Genomic DNA, 17503 nt, shown 5'->3' with positions numbered 1-17503 from the left:
AAGCCAGATAAACTATGAAAAGAATCTGTTTATGAAGTATTCATTTTCTTTTTCTCTTACCCTTAACTCAGTTCATTGGATTTTCACTTTGAAATTCAGAAATGATATTTATTTTCTCTGTGTTTCCTCCTTAAATCACAAAATATCCCATTTCACATACTGTGGGAGAGCAACTTCATAGCCCTGTTGGCATATTTGTAATCACAGTGTTGCTTATTGTAGCACTAGTCTTAGAATATTGCTGTACAGTGAGGATTTTCTGTTTTCTATGCAGATGAGACATTTGTTTTAGAAGCATGAGAATACTCCCATGTGTTTCCCTAGTTTCAGACTGACTTATATGGCTTTTTGAGATGTGTACTAGCAATAAAACTTTCACTCAGCTTTTAAACATTTGAAATAAATAATACTTGGGAGATAATGTGCTTAAAATGAGAGGCAAAATTTCTTTTTTGAGACTGTAACATGCTTGAATTGCAAAAATAAAAGAACTACCTCAAACCGCTTTGCCGTTTCTAAAAGGTTGTATTTAAAAAAACAAACAACAACAATAACAAACTTAAAAGAACTTTTTTTCCTTGAAGATGATTTCTTTCTTGTTATGATAGCTTTGTAATGAAGCTACTCAGATTTGTTAAGTATCCTGTTGAGATGTTATTGACTAAGAAGAAACTTTGTTTTTACTACTAATTATGTCACTTCACACAGATCTATTATTTATGTAAGTTAGTTGTTTTATATCCATTAGTATCAATTTGGGAAATGATTTGCGATATTACTGTTTTTATTTGTGGTACCTAGCTTTGACCATAGGGATACTCTACATCCCCAGTCTTTTTTTCTTTTTCTTTTTTTGTGACAGGTTGATCTCAAACTTTACTCCTCTTGCCTCAGCCTCCCAAGTAGCTGAGCTTACAGCCCTGTGCCACTACACCTGACTGATATGTAGTGTTACTAATATAAAAAGATAAATCACTCAGGAATCTGAGGCAGGAGTATTGCAAGTTCAAGATCAGCCTCAGCAATTTAGTGAGATCCCTCAGAACCTAACTACACCCTATCTCAAAATAAAAAGGATTGGGAATATAATTCAGTAGTAAGTAAAGTGCCTATAGGTTCAATCCCCAACACCAACAAACAAAGACAACTTACAATTTCTCTATCTTGATAGAATTTAGATTCTTGTTTAATAAAGGGTATTACAGAGCTTCCATATAATAATCTTATTGAAAACTCTTTTATTCTAGAATATAACACACATAAAGAAAAGTACATAAAACAAACATATATAGCTCAGTGAAAGAGCACAAAAAATAATCACCCCTGAAATTACCACCTAGATCAATAAATGAACCTACATAACACCCAGATTTTTCTCTTGGATAAATTATGAAATTTCATGTTGTATAAAAGAAAAAGAAGGACTCTGATTAATTTGCATTCTGAGGCCTAATGAGATTGAATCCAGAAAGTGATTTTTTTTTTTAATGTTACAATATATTGGTGTCATTGCCATTGCCAGCATTCACCATAGCATTTTGCTTCCTCTAACTTGCCTCCCACTTAACTATCTTTTGGTAAGTTTGAAATAAAAGGACATCATACAGTTAGAATATTATAGCATTGGAAACTAACAGATTAACTGTTAAAATTATTTAAGCCATAGTTTCAGAACTTTTATAATATCTATAAATAGTATGCACACATATTAAGATGAAATGGGAGAATTAGAGATTATTTAAGTAGAAGTAAAATAAGGGAGGCAGAAGGTAACCAAGTTCAGATCTTTTGCAAATAAGATGTCAAAGATGATAATTCCATTATAGCTGGGTGTGGTGGTACATGCCTGTAGTCCCAGCCCCTTGGGAGGCTGAGGCAGGAGGATGGAGAGCTCAAAGCAGTCTTAGCAAAAGTGAGGTGCTAAGCAACTCAGTGAGACCCTGTCTTTAAATAAGAAATAGGGATGGGGATGTGGCTCATCAGTTAAGTGCCTGTGAGTTACTTCAATTCTAGTACCACCCCCTTCAAAAATGATAATTCTAATAAAGATGATGTAGTATATTTTTACTTCCTCTCAGTATCTTTAAAGTATGTTATATGTGTACATGAATATGCCACAATGAAACCTAACCATTCTTTTTTTTTAAAGACTTTAAAATTTTTTTTTAGTTGTACATAGGCACAGTACCTTTATTTAACTTATTTATGTGGTGCTGAGGATTGAACCCAATACCCCATGCATGCGAGGCCAGCACTCTACCATTGAGCCCCAACCCCAGCCTGAAACCTACCATTATTTAAAATTAATATGCACTAATTAAAAATAACTCTGAGCTAATTGTAAAGAAGCATCCTAACAGTGAACAACAATAACAAACCTCTCCCTAATTTTCTGAAGTAATTCCCTCCTTTTCTCTTTATTAAGCTGACTGAGCCACAGCCGAGAATACCAGATTAAAGATTACTTTTGTTATTTTTTCTTTTGTCCAGAATTCCAAATTAAAGGAAACAATGCCATTTTAAGGTCTATAAATAAAATTATTTCAATTACCCTATTTGAGAAAAATATAATTGTAGAATATTCATAATAGTGATCAGCCTGTTTGAAACCAGAAAATACTCTTAAATGAGTCACATTAAGTAGGCAGTTTCAGTAACTGCATGTTGTTTTGCTACAAGGTAGAATGAGAAATAGTAATGATTTGTTTGGTTAGCAGTGAATGAAGAACAGACATTCAAGTTCTGTCATTTAACTTGCCTCTGATTTCCTCCTCCTGAATAGGTTAGAACCTGGAGTAGAGAATACTATTTAAGGATCATGAAGAATAGAGCACAATGATGCTTTATTTGGTTCTGTTGGACTTATATAGAAGCATAGACAAATAGGCATTTTAGAGAGTCTAAAAAGTGTAGGCTAAGGTATTGAGGTCTGAACAAGAGTGTTCAAAGTACTATCCAGTTTTCTTCATTAACAAAGAGAGAAGCTGTAGCTTTTCATATAGTGTCTGCAGGTAGAGAGTTTTAAGATTTCCATATGATCTCTACTGCTTCCTATTCAATGAACTGTATAATTCTAATCAGCTTCCTTTTGCTTTTGCAAGTGGGAGAACAATTCTAGTGACGGTCTATTTTCAAAGATGACCAGGTGGTAAAACTTATTTGGTTAGTTTAACAATCCTTTTGCTTTTTTTTTAAAAAGCAAAAACCCAATCATTAGTTATAAATTATTTGTATATTAGAGAAGGTTAAGAATAAGAGTTTTAGATTATGTATTAGTGAAATAGGTAAAAGTTTTCAAAAATAATCTTTTCCATAAAAGCAGTAAGAACACTAATGAAAAGTTTCAGAGTAACTTTGTTAGAGTTGTAGAAATTAAAGGCTACAGTAATCTAGAAAGTGTTTGTGCAACTATAAATAAAGACTGCACTTTGTGGTGTTTTCATGTGCATGATTCACAGGCCTTCCTCCCCAGCTCCATGGTAACCCTGAAAACCAGCACCCTGGAATCAAGATAAGTTTAGCAGAGTGGCAACCACTGGAGGAAGTAGAAGGGTTTGGAATTCCTTCATAGTCTCATTTCTAGAGAATTCTTCAACCTTTTGGGTTGTTTCTTGGAATATTTTACTTAAAAATCTGAATTTATTCAACTTGATTTGGAGTTTGCCCACTGTGAACCACAGCCTTTAGCCCAAAAGCACTGTGGGAAACAATCAAAATCAGGGATGGGGGTGTACCACTTGCCTAGCATGTGTGAGGTACTGGGTTTGATCCTCAGCACCACATAAAAATAAGTAAATAAAATAAAGGTATCATGTCTGTATACAACTTAAATTTTAAAAACGGCCTAAAAAATTCAGAAGAAAAATAATCAAAATCAATTGTTGGACATTGCAGCTGCCTATGACAGTAGATAACTATTGGGGTGAACAGTGGCCTAACCAAACAGCTTAAAAGGAAAAGCAGATAAATGAGATGTCCATAATGGCTTTGAAAAGTTCTGATATATTCCATAAAATTTAGTTGGTTATGTGCTTTATAGGGCTATATACATGCCAGGGCTCTAAGCATGCTCAGGAAAAACCAGGAAGTTCTTGATCTGTTACCTTGAGTCTCTGTGCAAATAGAAAATGAAGGCAAGGCAGAGTCGTAAACTGCTTACCTGAGTGTTGAAGGTATGCCTCAATACATATACATTGATCCTTGACAAAGGCCACTGTTCACCCCAATAGTTATTGACTTAATGGTTTGAGGTATGTAAGAGTATCTCTGGTTAGTCATTGGCTGACCATTAAGCTCAGTGAGTGGAAACTTCTGTGGTCACATGTGAAACATCTTAAGGGGGAGAAAAAAAATAGAAACAATATCAACAGCAAACACTGGGGATAAAGGAAAATTTGATTCCTAGAGTTGCTCCATTATACAATTTAATACATCCAGTGTTTGACAGTTTTTTGAGACATGCAAAGAAAAAAATGAAGCATGATCCAATTCAGGATTTTTTTTTTTTTTTGGGTGGTGCTGGCGATTGAACCCAGAGCCTTGTGCATGCAAGGCAAGCACTCTACCATCTGAGCTATATTCCCAGCCCGAAATATGATCCATACAGGAAAAAAGGAGTCAATAGAAACTGTCCCTTAGGAGAGTCAGATAAAACTTTAAGCTATTTTAAGTATGTTCAAAGACCTAAAGGGAACTGAGTACAAAGAACTTTAAAAAAAAAAAAGTCTCAATAAAGTTATTACTAAAGAGTTAGAAATTACATATATTGCAGATACATAGTGAAATATGAGAGAGAGTATTCATGCCTGTTTATATTTTATATCTCCTTTTTCCCTCCAATATGCTTTGGAAAAAAGTACAATCACTGAAATGAAAATTCACCAGAGGAGTTCAACAGTAGATTTGAACAGGTAGAAGGAAGAATCCATGAATTTAAAGACAGATCAGTTGAGATCCAGTTTAATGAACATGGAAAAAAAGAAGCAAAATGAACAAAACTGCAAAGTTCTTTTGGACACCATTAAGTATACCAACTTCGGGGAGTTCAGAAGGAAAGAAGAAAAAGGGATAGAAATAGTATTTGAAGATGTCATAGTTATAAATTATTCAAATTAATCCACAAATGCATGAAGCACCATGAACTATAAGGAGGTTAGATTTTTTTATACATCATAAATAATTAAACTCTCTAATATCTAGGAACATTTTGCAAGAGAGAAAAGTGACTTATGATGTACAAAGGATTCTCAAGAAGATTAACAAGTGGTTTTATCATTAGATACTATTGGAGCCAAGGGTGGCATTCAAAATTTGGAAAGAAAAAAAGACTGTTAATGAAGAATTATTATTCTTCAGCAAAACTGCCCTTCAAAATTATAGACATCCCCCCCAAAATAAATCCTAAATGACTTAGTTACTAGCAAACCTGCCCCATAGGAAATACCAAGTGAGTTCTTGTGGTCCAAATGAAAGGACACTAGAGAAGTGTAAATTGGATACAAATGAAAAAATAAAGAGCAACATTTCAGGCAACTACAAAAAGAATAAATACATTTTTTTTTTACTTGTAACTTTTCTTCCCTTTAATCTTATTTAAAAGACAGTTGCATAAAGCAGTAATTTTCATTCTGTTGATGGACATACTGTTCTAAAAATATAACTTGTACTAGAAAACTGTAAAGGAGGAAGGAGAGAATGGAGAAAAAGACTTTATATATTACTGAAATTAAGGTTTTTTTTTTTTTTAATCCAGATAACTGCCTTGGAAACTACTGAGTAAAAACTAAAAATAATATTGTAAGAAAAATTTAAATATACTTACTAGAAAACATCAGTTTAATATAAAGGAAAGCAATATTGAAATAAACAAAGGATGAAAAATATCTTAATATGTAGTGAATCAAAGGAGAAATCACAAATGAAATTGGAAAATACTTTGTTATGATGGGAGATTAAAAACAAACATGGTCCATCCTAATTCTTGGTGGTCAGTTTGTGGCCTGACAGGTTTTACTTATTGAACAGAGGACCCTAGAACAATAAGGAGCAATTTCAGTGGTGTCCCAATACTCTACTTAAGATTCTTGGGGGTAAAGGGAGAGGAAACTAAATCCATTAAGCAGAAGGAAGGACAAAACAGATATGAAATAAATGAAGTAGAAATTACAAAATCATAATGAAAACAAATAAATTCTCTGAAAAGATAAGCAGAATGCAAAACCTTGAGCTTGAGTGACCATGAAATAAATAGAAGATTCACATTATTAAAATATATATATATGTGTGTGTGTGTGTGTGTATTTTAGTTGTAGACAGACACAATATCTTTATTTATTTGTTTATTTTTATGTGGTGCTGGGGATCAGACCCTGGGCTTCATGCATTCGAGGCAAGTGCTCTACCACTGAGCTACAACCTCAGACTGAAGATTCACATTATAATTTCAGTAATGAAGCTAACATTTCTGCTCATTTTTCAGAAGTAACAAAGGGTTAGTTACATGAATGATTAATGGCAACAAATTAGAAACTAGTTGAAATGGAAAAATTCCTAGAAAGACAAAACCAACCAGTACTCTTCACAAGAAACAAAATTTGAATGAGTTTGGAACAAAGGAGATTGAATTAGCAAATGTATAAACCAAAAACAAACAAATTTCCTACCAGAAAAAGCCAGGACAAGTGAATTCACTGATGAATTCTGTCAAATATTTGAAGAATTAACACTAGTTCTTCATAAATTGTTCCAAAAAGTAGAATATGAGGAAATATTTGCCATCTTATTCTAAGGCCAGTATCACCTGAATACCAAATAATACATCACAAGGAAAGAATACTATAAAAAACATTCCTTATGAATATGAATAAGAGAATCCTTAACATAATACTAGCAAGCTGAATCTAGCAATAGATAAAATCATATACTATAACCTAGTACAATTGTTTGAAGAATGAAAGGTTGGTTCAATTTAATGAAAATTAAATAATAATGTAATAAGCCGTGTTAGTAGATTTAAAGACAAAAACCACATGGCTGCACTCTAAACACAGAAAAAAGTATTTGACAAAAGCCAACACATAATCATGATTAAAACAAAACAAAGCAAAACACTGGCGGGGTGGGGGTGGGGGGAACAACCAAACCCCCAAACACTGAACAAGTTAAGAATGGAAGGGGGGGCTGGCATGCGTGCGGCCCGGGTTCGATCCTCGGCACCACATACAAACAAAGATGTTGTGTCCGCCGAGAACTAAAAAATAAATATTAAGAAATTCTCTCTCTCTCTCTCTCTCTGTCTCTCTCTCTCTCTCTCTCTCTCTCTCTCCCTCTCTCCCTCTCTCCCTCTCCCCCACTCTTTCTTTAAAAAAAAAAAAAAAAAGAATGGAAGGGAACATCCTCAACTGATCAGGAAATCTATGAAAAACCCAAAGCTTTTATTAAATGGTGGAATGATGAGAAAAAAACAAGGATATCTGCTTCTTTAATTTTGTTCTGAAAAATTTTAATTGGGCAATTAGGCAAAGAATAAGATATAAAAAAACATCCAGAGTTTAAGGAAGGAGACTATCTTGTTCACAGATAACATGATAATGTGTAGAATATTCTTGGAATACACATAAGTATTAAAACTAATAAGTGAGGAGAAAAGATTTCTGAGTACAAAATCAATATGCAATATCAGTTGTATTTTTATATAATAGCAGTGAACAACGTGAAAATGATATTGGTTAGTGTATCATTTATATGATCAACATAAATATATGTGGATAAAAGTTGTTAAGAATTGGACAGTGAAAATTGCAAAACATTGAAAAAACTTAATAACGTAAGTGGAAAGATAGTGTGTTTATGCATTGGAAGACATAGACCCCAACTTGAGCTATAGATTTACCATAGTCCATATCAAAACTTGAACTTCCTTTATGCAGAAATTGATAACTGATCCTCAAATTCATATGGAAAGGAATATGGCAATGCAGGCATAAAATACTTGGAGGATTCGAACTTCTCAATTTGAATTAGGCAAGGCATTCTCCCATATGACACCAAAAGGAAGGACAAGCAACCAAAGGGAAAAAAATGGATGCATTGGACTTAATCAAATAAATTTTTTGTGTCTCAAAGAATACATCAAAAAGGTGAAATTACATCCCACTTCTGATAAAGAACTTGTTTTTTTTAAAGTGAAATTACAGCCCATTTCTGACTAAGAACTGGTATCTAGAATATATATTTAATTTGTACTGCGCAATTATAAGAAACTAATAACCTAATTAAAAATGAGAGAAAGATCTGAGAATACATTACTCAAAAGATAAGCAGATGTCTAATAAATAAACTAAGAGATGATCAACATCATATGTCATCAGGGAAATGCATGTAGATGCAAATAGAACCTGTATTGAGATAACACTTCACATCACTGGGATGGCAAAATAAAAAAGGTAATAACAATTTTTGGTGAGAATGTGGAGAAATTGGAAACCTTATATGTTACTGGTAGAAATGTAAAATGGCACAGCTGTTTTGTAAAATAGCCTGGCAATTCCTCAGAAAGTTAGATTTAAAATTGTATTTGACTCAATGATTTCTTCTCCAAAGTACACACCTCCCAAATGGAAGATGGATGTCCAAACAAAAAGGTGTAGTCACGTGTTCTTTTCAGCATTATTCATAATAGCCAACAGGTGGAAACAGTGCATGTCTATCAACTAATGAATTGCTAAACAAAATGTGGTATATCCATTCAATGGAATGATACTTGTCCATAAAAAGGAATGAAATACTGGTACATGCTGAAAGCGGTATGCTTTGTGAAAGAAGTCAAACATAAAAAAGCCATATATTGTATGATTTTATTTGTGAGAATTATCCAGAATAGGCAAATCTGTAGAGAGATTTAGTATTTTCCTAGTGCTGGTGTGGCACTAAGAGATTGAAGGTATGATAAGAGATAATGGGGTATCCTTTTGCAGTCATCAAAGTATTATAAACTTGATTGAGGGTTGATGATTATATAGCTTTGAATTATAGTAAACAATGAATTGTACACTTTAAACTACATATAGATTGTATGATATATGAATATGTTTCAATAAAATTGTTACATACAAACCCACACACAAAAGAATGTTCAGTTGTGTCTTTATTCATGGCAACTCACAAATGTCCATCAGTGGAAGAATGGATAGTCAAATTATGATATATTCCTACTGTGAACATTATTATTAAGGAATACAAGGAAACAGGCTGTTGAAGGAGTCAAAAATATAATGAGAAAAAAGTTAGACATGAGGAAATAAATCATTATATCATTTAGTTAGGCAAATCAGAGTCAGAGACATGGCCTCTAGTCTAACTGATGTGGAGCTGAAATTGAGACTTTGTTTCATGGTTCAGAAACCTCAAAGAACTTGAACTTTTCTGTTACTGAACAAGTAATTTAAAAAGTCTGTCTGTTGGCCTTGCATAGAGAAACAAAAGGAATCTTAGCTGTTACAGCTTATTAGATAAGGTTAAAAAAAAACTTTACTAAATCAATGGCTTACTTCTGCACCATATGTAAGTATGGGGATCTGAATTTGCACTATATATTTGATACATAATCTCAAACTAAGAAATTATCCCAGTTAAGAATTAGTATAAGCAAATTCTAATTAAGCCTCTAGAGTTTATGAGACTTCTTAGAAAATAACCTTTACAAGTTGGGTGCTGTGGTACATGCCTGTAATCCATGCAACTGGAGAGGCTGAGGCAGGAGTACTACAAATTCAACCTTAAGAACTTAGCAAGCCCCTAAACAATGTAGTGAGACCCTGTCTCAAAAGAGAAAATAAAAAGGACTTGGGATGTGGCTCAGTGGTTAAGCACCCTTGAGTTCGGTTCCTGGAACTCCTCCCTCCCCCTAAACAAAAACCTTTCCTGAAAATATACTTATAAACCATCCTAGAACAATCATACCTCCTTAACAAGGAGTTGGTACACACAACAAATAAGAATATATTAAAATATAGAAATAGTATTGTGGTCTGGAAGTATAATGTTTAAAATAAATGGAGGTCATTCAAAACCTAATTTAGGCATGTATTCAGACACAAAACAGTCATAGATAAACATGAACTCATATCCAAATGACACTGCCACACTGTATTCGATCAGATGGGAAATGGGAGTTCTGTGACTATTGAATTATTTTTGGAAACTCTGTACTATAATTTAGTGAGCTCTTAATAGCACACTTTAATGTCATAATCTTCTTGAATTATTTCTGACTAGCAGATTACCAAATTAGTTATGGAAGGGCAAGTTTGGTGATAACATCTTAAAATTACAATTTGGACAGAGTATGAGTGGAGTTTACCAGGTGTTTTTTCCTCAACTCGTCTACCTTAACAAAGTGCAGGCTAGTCTTTGAAAGCATACGTTCTCCAAGCAACCCATTAAGTGGGAATTACTGGTAGCAAAGGGAGTAGAGTATTTTTACTGAGGTTTCTTTTGGTTATGAAATGATGGTAAACTTGGTTGTAACTGTCTCCTTTTGAAACATTGAAAATTTACTGCTGTTGATTCTCACATTGGGCAAATGATATATAATGTTTTATTATTTATTTTTTGTTGTAGATATGAAACATTTGAACATATTTTGTTTTAAAAAAACCTGTTTCTGTGTGTACTATTATCCTGATTTATTATTTGTAATAAATTTAATTCCTTTGCTAAATGTAGATGCCTTTTCTTTGGATTTAGATATCCAATTTAGGGAATTACAGTGAGATTAAAAAATACTCTGCAAACCTCTTTGAATTACTTTTCCTCTGTTTAATCCATTAAATTCAAGCTTTTAATTTTGTGAATATTTCAATGAAATTGACATAGGTATATTTAAAATAGATTATAAATCATAAACCTGAGTTTATTATTTTATATTACACTATAACTATTCTTATAAGATATAAACATGCTGTATTTAAGTTTTTATAGGTGTTCGAAATCTGGGATGATGAGACAAAAGTGGGTTAATCTTTAAAATGATTCTGTCTTGAGAACTATTTGTAGTTATTACTTTGTATCTAATTCCTAATTATACAATAAAGAGCACTAATGGAACTTTTACTTATTTGTGTTATGTAATTTACCCGCTTTTTAAATTATGCACTTTTGCTTTTTAAAGGCAAGGCTATTTAAATTTGAACATTATGCCCTAACACTAGAAGTGATCTTTGAATAAATGGTGAATACTTCTCCCAAAGCCTGGAAACCCTTCTCTTTTAAATCCATTTATTGCTAATATTTACATCACTAGTCCCCCCTTTTATTGTTTGTGTGACTTACTGTTTAAATAGCACTGATTTGAGGTTTTGGTCTTTATTTGAATGTGCTCTTTTCCCTTTCCTTTGGGTTGCTGATTTCTGCCTCACTTTCTTAAGAATTGGTGGTAATCTATAATTTCTCCAGCTTTATATTCAGATTTATAAATTCAAAAATCCTACTGGTTTTCCCTGCTCTGTGGTGCTTTTCTTCACACTTTAAATCACTGTACACTTGTTGGAATTTCTACAAGTGTGGCTAATTGCAGGATTTGTGAAAGAATTGTTTCAATGTTTAGGAAATTGTTCTGGGTGTATTTCTCTTTGTGGGTTTCATCAGTGTTGCCAACTATATGGTAATGATATTTCAGACCCAATAAAAGTGAGTCTATTTAAAAAATGTTTACTAATATACAAATTGTTTTTGATATGTCTCTAGAATTTTAGTTTAGAAATTTTTAGTATGGTATTAACTCACAGTACTTTGAGTAGTTAAAAAAAAAAAGGACAGTTTGAATACCTGAAAAGAACCCTAATAATAATAGAAAAAAGTTACATAGATGATAAATGATAAAGCAAAATAAAACCTTTATTTTTCTCGATTATTTGTTTGTAATTTCCACAAATTAACTGGAAAAATTCTTTACATTTAGCCTCTATTTTCAATACTTTTTTTTACACTTTTAAAATAGTTGGCAGCATTGTCCTTGATTCTCTATTGGTTTGGGCTTACTTAATTGTCTTTTTCTTTTCTCTGTTTTTTTCCCCCCTTTTGCTTCCTAAGGACATGATGATACAGCGCCATGTGCGGTTTTGAAAAGTATGGATAGTTTTAGCTTTCTTCAACACCCAGTCCACCAGAGGAGCTTAGAGATTCTGCAGAGGTGCAAGGAAGAGAAGTACAGTAAGGCTGCAAATCCTGATTAAACTCTGTGTTGTCACATAGCCATTTGGAAATGGAAACCAAGAGCATTCTACACCAGGTGGAACATAGTTTGCACAGGCAACATGACTTCCATAATCTTTTGAGCAGTCTCAGGATAGTTCCCGAGACTTCATTGTTTTGCTGGAAGTGCTGAGATAACCTGTTCACTTAGTGATTCAAAGTGCCAAGATACCTGTTTTCTTTCTTTCTTTCTTTTTTTTTTTAAGAATTTTAATATTTATTTTCTTAGTTTTTGGCGGACACAACATCTTTGTTTGTGATACCTGTTTTCTTAACTTGGTGATTGTCCTATTTGCCAGTGATTATTGAGTTAATTATACTTGGTCACAGTTACTGAATTGGTTTTCATTTTTGTCTTTCAAGTAGTTGAGTGATGGGTAAAAATAAACAATGCTTTTTTTTTAACCTTCCTTATTTAAAAAAAATAATCCTTATTGGGATATCACTGAAGTAAAATAACCTGCATGAAAGAACACAATTTGGTAAGTCTTAACACATGCAGGCAATCATCAAATTATCACCATAATCTTGATGGCCAACATTTCCAAGTTCCTTAAACTCCTTTCTGAATCTGGCTCATTTTTATGCTTCCTTATGCTTGATTTCCAAGATTAGCAATGCTGGTAAATTTGTTTAGGTCCATTGAGGACCTCCAATCAGACCTTCTTTTATCTGATTTAGAGCAAAGCTACCACACTGATGTTTCAGCATAAGGAAGATTAACAGAACCATGGGATATGTTCTTTTTGTTTGCTTTTTATAAAACTGGTGTAAAAGATGCGCTTTGTCCCCATTTCCTCTTTTGCTTTTTATTTGGTATACTCATTGTGAATGATAATTGGTTATTTTGCTTGTTGTGAGATTATAGTTATTAGTCTGTTGCTATTGTGAGAACAAATGGATCCTTCAGAATATTCAAAACCTACCTCAGTAATTTGTGTATAGTGGACTGAATTTACTTATATAATTGTTTCTGAACTTTTAATAATTTGCTACAGGGTTAGTTTGCTAATTTCAGTTTTCTGATTGAAATTCCCTTGAAATATTAGTATCATCTGGTGTCAGCAAAGGAAGAATATAAGTAGAGCTCCTAAAAGCACATGTTATGAGTACCTTTTTTTCAGTTTCTCTTACATATACTGAATTGGTGTAAGAAAATGTGTAATATATTATTAGAAAGCAATATGAAAAATATTTTCCCATTTTAGAAAGAACAAAGGTAAGTATTTCATTTAAAAAAGATGTGTTTAAAAATTATTCATAATTATTGCTCTTGTTTCTAAAAGGTATACAAATGTTCTCATTCCAGTTTTCTGTCTTGCTGTTCTAAATCTTTTAATACATGGGACATTGTTTAAAACAGTCTACAGATCTTTGTGGTGGAGCTTAGATTAATTCTTTAAGTAGTTTCAAATAATTTATTTGCTATGGTTTTTCATGACTCAGCTTGACAACTGAGGCCTTTCCATATTCTCATTTACTAGAGTATATTCTAATATTCTAATATACTAGGCTAGGAAGGCATCAGCTTCCAGTAGGCTACCTAAAGAAATTATGCATTTGTATGTGTTTACATGCAAATTTATCCACTGTAGTATTAGGCAATAATTGCAATTTTAGTATATAAAATCATAAATTCAAGTTTGGATGATTGCTCTTTAAAAAAAGAGTAGGGGACTACCAGCTTTAAGAAATTGTGAATTGGTAAAGCAAGTGAACCCTCCCACAGGGAACAGTGATAAAACCTGGAAAAAAATTTAACCAACTATTTGAAAAACATCAAAAGGAGGCAGAAAGCAAAGACTTTCTTCTTTAAAGTACATAAAACAATAGATAAAAATTGTCAATCTGTAGCTTTTTGCACAAAGGGTTCCCTAACTCTCACAGCTCTTGAAACAGGGGACCACAACTATATTGGTTTGAGATGAAGACTATCAGCTGGAAATTTAGGAGGACAGTAGATTATAACTATTCCCACAGTAGATTATAACTCTTTTAACATCTCAGGAGTAGAAAGCATCTTGTTCATTTTATAAATGATATGTATGAAAATCTTGTAGAAAACTTTTCCCCTAATTTTAAGAGTATAGCCAGGGACATCTACTTTTGCTACTTAGAACATTCTATTGAAGGTCATCAGCAGAGCAATAAGGCAACAAAAAGAAATAAAAGGTATAGAAGTTAAAAGAGAGGGAGTGGACAATATGAGCATTAATATAGAAAATCAAGAAGTCTAAAAATGGTCTTAGAATTAAAAAAGATGCCAGGTAAATAGTAAGGCAAATTAAATTGTAATATTATAGCTGTGCACACTAGGAAAATGGTACTTATAAATTCCATTTGCCATGTATCTCAGCCAACTTCTAGATATAACAACTAGATATACTTCTAGATATAGTTCCTTTCCCATTTTACAAGAGTTGTGTCACAGAAAGCACAAGGCAAAAGTGATAATATGTCACAAGGTTAAATCATAAGACTTACCCATCTTGGGTACTTCTTTACTTGCTTTCACATTGGTGTCTCAGAGAAGTTGCCATTTGTGACCTGTCCTATTGAGAGTCCCAGTGAAGCCTCAACCAACAGGTAGTAAGAATATGAAGCTTGTTATTAACTATGCAAATGACTTTAGAAGCAGATTCTTTAGCCTCATTTCAATCTTCAGATGACTACAGCCTTGCTTCACAGCTTGAATACAAGTTCATAATTAGATCTTGAGAACCACTCAGCTAAGCAACTCCTCCTGAATTGTTACTTCTTTAGAAACTCTGAGATAATAGCTGTTGTTTTAAATTGTTGGGGTTTGCAGTAATTAATATGCAGTGGATAACTAATACAACATACACAAACATGAGGTAATTATCGATAAATTTAACAAATATGTGTAAGTCTTAAATATATTTTAAATATATTTGTAGTTTTATATTATGAGATACCATTTTTTTCTCATATAATGTATAAATTAAATATAATCCCAGTGAATATCACAGCAAGTGTTTGGTAGAAATTCATAAGCTGAATTGTAGACCACTTGGAATGACCAGAATAATTCCAAAGAGGTAGTCTGTAGAACTTAACACTATATAATTTCAAGACTAAAATGGTTATTATATTGTTCTCTTGGTGTAAGGATCAGGTGATCAGTGAATAAAATAGAGTACAGAAATGGATCAACACATATGGTCACATTTCCACAAAGGTGCTGAGATAATTCAGTGGGATAAAGGATAGTCTTTCAAACAAATGGTAATGAAAAACTATATCCATATGTTATAAGAGAACTTTGACTTTTACTGTCTAACACACATAAAAATTAAATGGCTTAGAAAGTTCTTTATAAGACCAAAACTTTTAAATTTGTAGAAGAAAACCTGAGAGGAAATCTTTGTAGTCTTGGGACAGGCAAGGATTTCTTGGATTGGGCATACAAACATGAACTGTAGAAGGTAAATGTTACTAAATCAGAGCTCACTGAATTGAAAACTTCTGCTTTCCAAGTAATGGTAAGAGGGGGGTGAATGTCACACCACAGCCTGAGAAATGATATTTGTAATAGTTTGTAGTTCTGATATCTGATAATAGACTTGCAAAAAACCTCTTTCAATAATAAAAAATAAATTTAAAATGGTCATAAGATTTGAACATAAAAGAAGATATATATGTGGTATATAGGTTTGTGAAAGATGTCCAACTTAGTCTTCAGGGATTTTCAAATTATAATCACAATAAAGCTCAGTTATTTACCTGAGAAAAATTAAAACATGTTTATAAAAACTTTCATAGATGCATCTTTAAAATGATGTTCTGCTTACACAGAAGATGACATACTTTTGTTTTTTTATTCCATTTATATTAAATTCTAGATAGTACAAACTGATCTGTGTGGATGACAGATCAGCTATTGAATTGATGGGGTTAGGGATCGGGCATGTGAAGGATTGTCCAAGAAAGGGCATTAGGAATCTCTTAGGGGTTGATGGAGATGTTCTGCATCTTCTGTTGTTGGTGGTTATGTGGTGAATGCATTTGTCAAAACTTATACAATTGTATAAATAAAATGAATATATTTTACTGTATTAAAGGCTTTACCTCAGTAGAAAAGCATTTAATTGTATGCCATGAACCCTGATATAAATTGGAGAATTTTTTTATGAAAGTAAGAATGTGCAATTTATATAAAAGGTAGAAGATCAGAATTTGTTTCAAATTGGTAGATAGAAACAAGTTTAGGAAATGCTGATGTATATTTTGGTGAAAACTCCAGGGAAGGCAGGAAATTATATTTCGCTTAAATTAGTAAATGATGGATATTTATCGAGTTTAGGAAATTACAATAAACCAAATGTATGCTTTAAAGACAACAATGATAATAGCAAAAATAAGAATTTATATTCTTTAACATAAGAAATCTCTCAAAAGAAAATCAAGATGGGGAAAATGAGTGAAATAAATGGAAGACATGAAGTAAAATGCTAGAAACAAATACTGTTATTCAAATGCTATATTTTTTTTTTTTAATGAAGTACAGGGAATTGAACCCAGGGCCTTGCAAATGCTAGGTAAGCACTTTAACTACTGAGCTATATACCCCTATTCCTTGTTACTCAAAATTAACAGAAATGACAAATTCACTAGTTAAACTCCCGAGATGAATTTTTCAGTAGGTTAAATTTTATTTACATGATATAAAGTATTTTCAGTGATGATGTTTAAAGATACTTAAATATGATTACATGACCTGTGTAACTCTGTCATGTACAACCAGATAAATGAGAAGTTATACTCCATTTATGTATGATGTGTCAAAATGCATTCTTCTGTCATGTATTACTAATTAGAAACAATAAAAAATAAAGATATGATATGTAACATGAAAATGAAAGTATGGACAAAGAGATAACAGACAGATATGAACTATAGCAATAAATGAGGCTAGATAATAATCGGAACAAATCTTCACTGAAGTAACTTGTAAAATTATTTACTTGAGAAAGAGAAATTGAATCCACTATAGAAGTTTTGAGACTAAATCAAGAAATTGGTAAATATGTGTGTATATCTAAATGAGTAATACTTTATGAAACTTAATAATAGTTATGCTTAATTTGCTTGATTAATATGAAGATAACATGGTGAAAGTAAGTTTTGGGTAATAATAACATCCCTAACAAGAAGGGGATGTTGAGAATTAACCATTTGAATGTTTCTGTACTCTTCAGGAAAAGAAGATATAATTAATTTAATTAAGAAT

At 32.4% G+C, this 17503-nt stretch overlaps 1 protein-coding gene across 1 annotated transcript in view; it reads left to right on the top strand.

The window, feature by feature from the left end:
- Myo9a (myosin IXA) overlaps nt 1–17503 on the top strand; it is a 254323-nt gene that overhangs the window by 119509 nt on the left and 117311 nt on the right. Inside the window, exon 15 of the mRNA XM_026387807.2 lies at nt 12091–12210. Within this exon, the coding sequence (XP_026243592.2) occupies nt 12091–12210 (120 nt within the window). The remainder of the gene's footprint in view (nt 1–12090; nt 12211–17503) is intronic.

The sequence above is a fragment of the Urocitellus parryii genome, chromosome 6 (genome assembly GCF_045843805.1).
Source record: "Urocitellus parryii isolate mUroPar1 chromosome 6, mUroPar1.hap1, whole genome shotgun sequence".
NCBI classification, from domain to species: domain Eukaryota; kingdom Metazoa; phylum Chordata; class Mammalia; order Rodentia; family Sciuridae; genus Urocitellus; species Urocitellus parryii.
The sequence above is the reverse complement of the archived record's forward strand: the minus strand, read 5'-3'. Positions and strand labels throughout refer to the sequence as shown.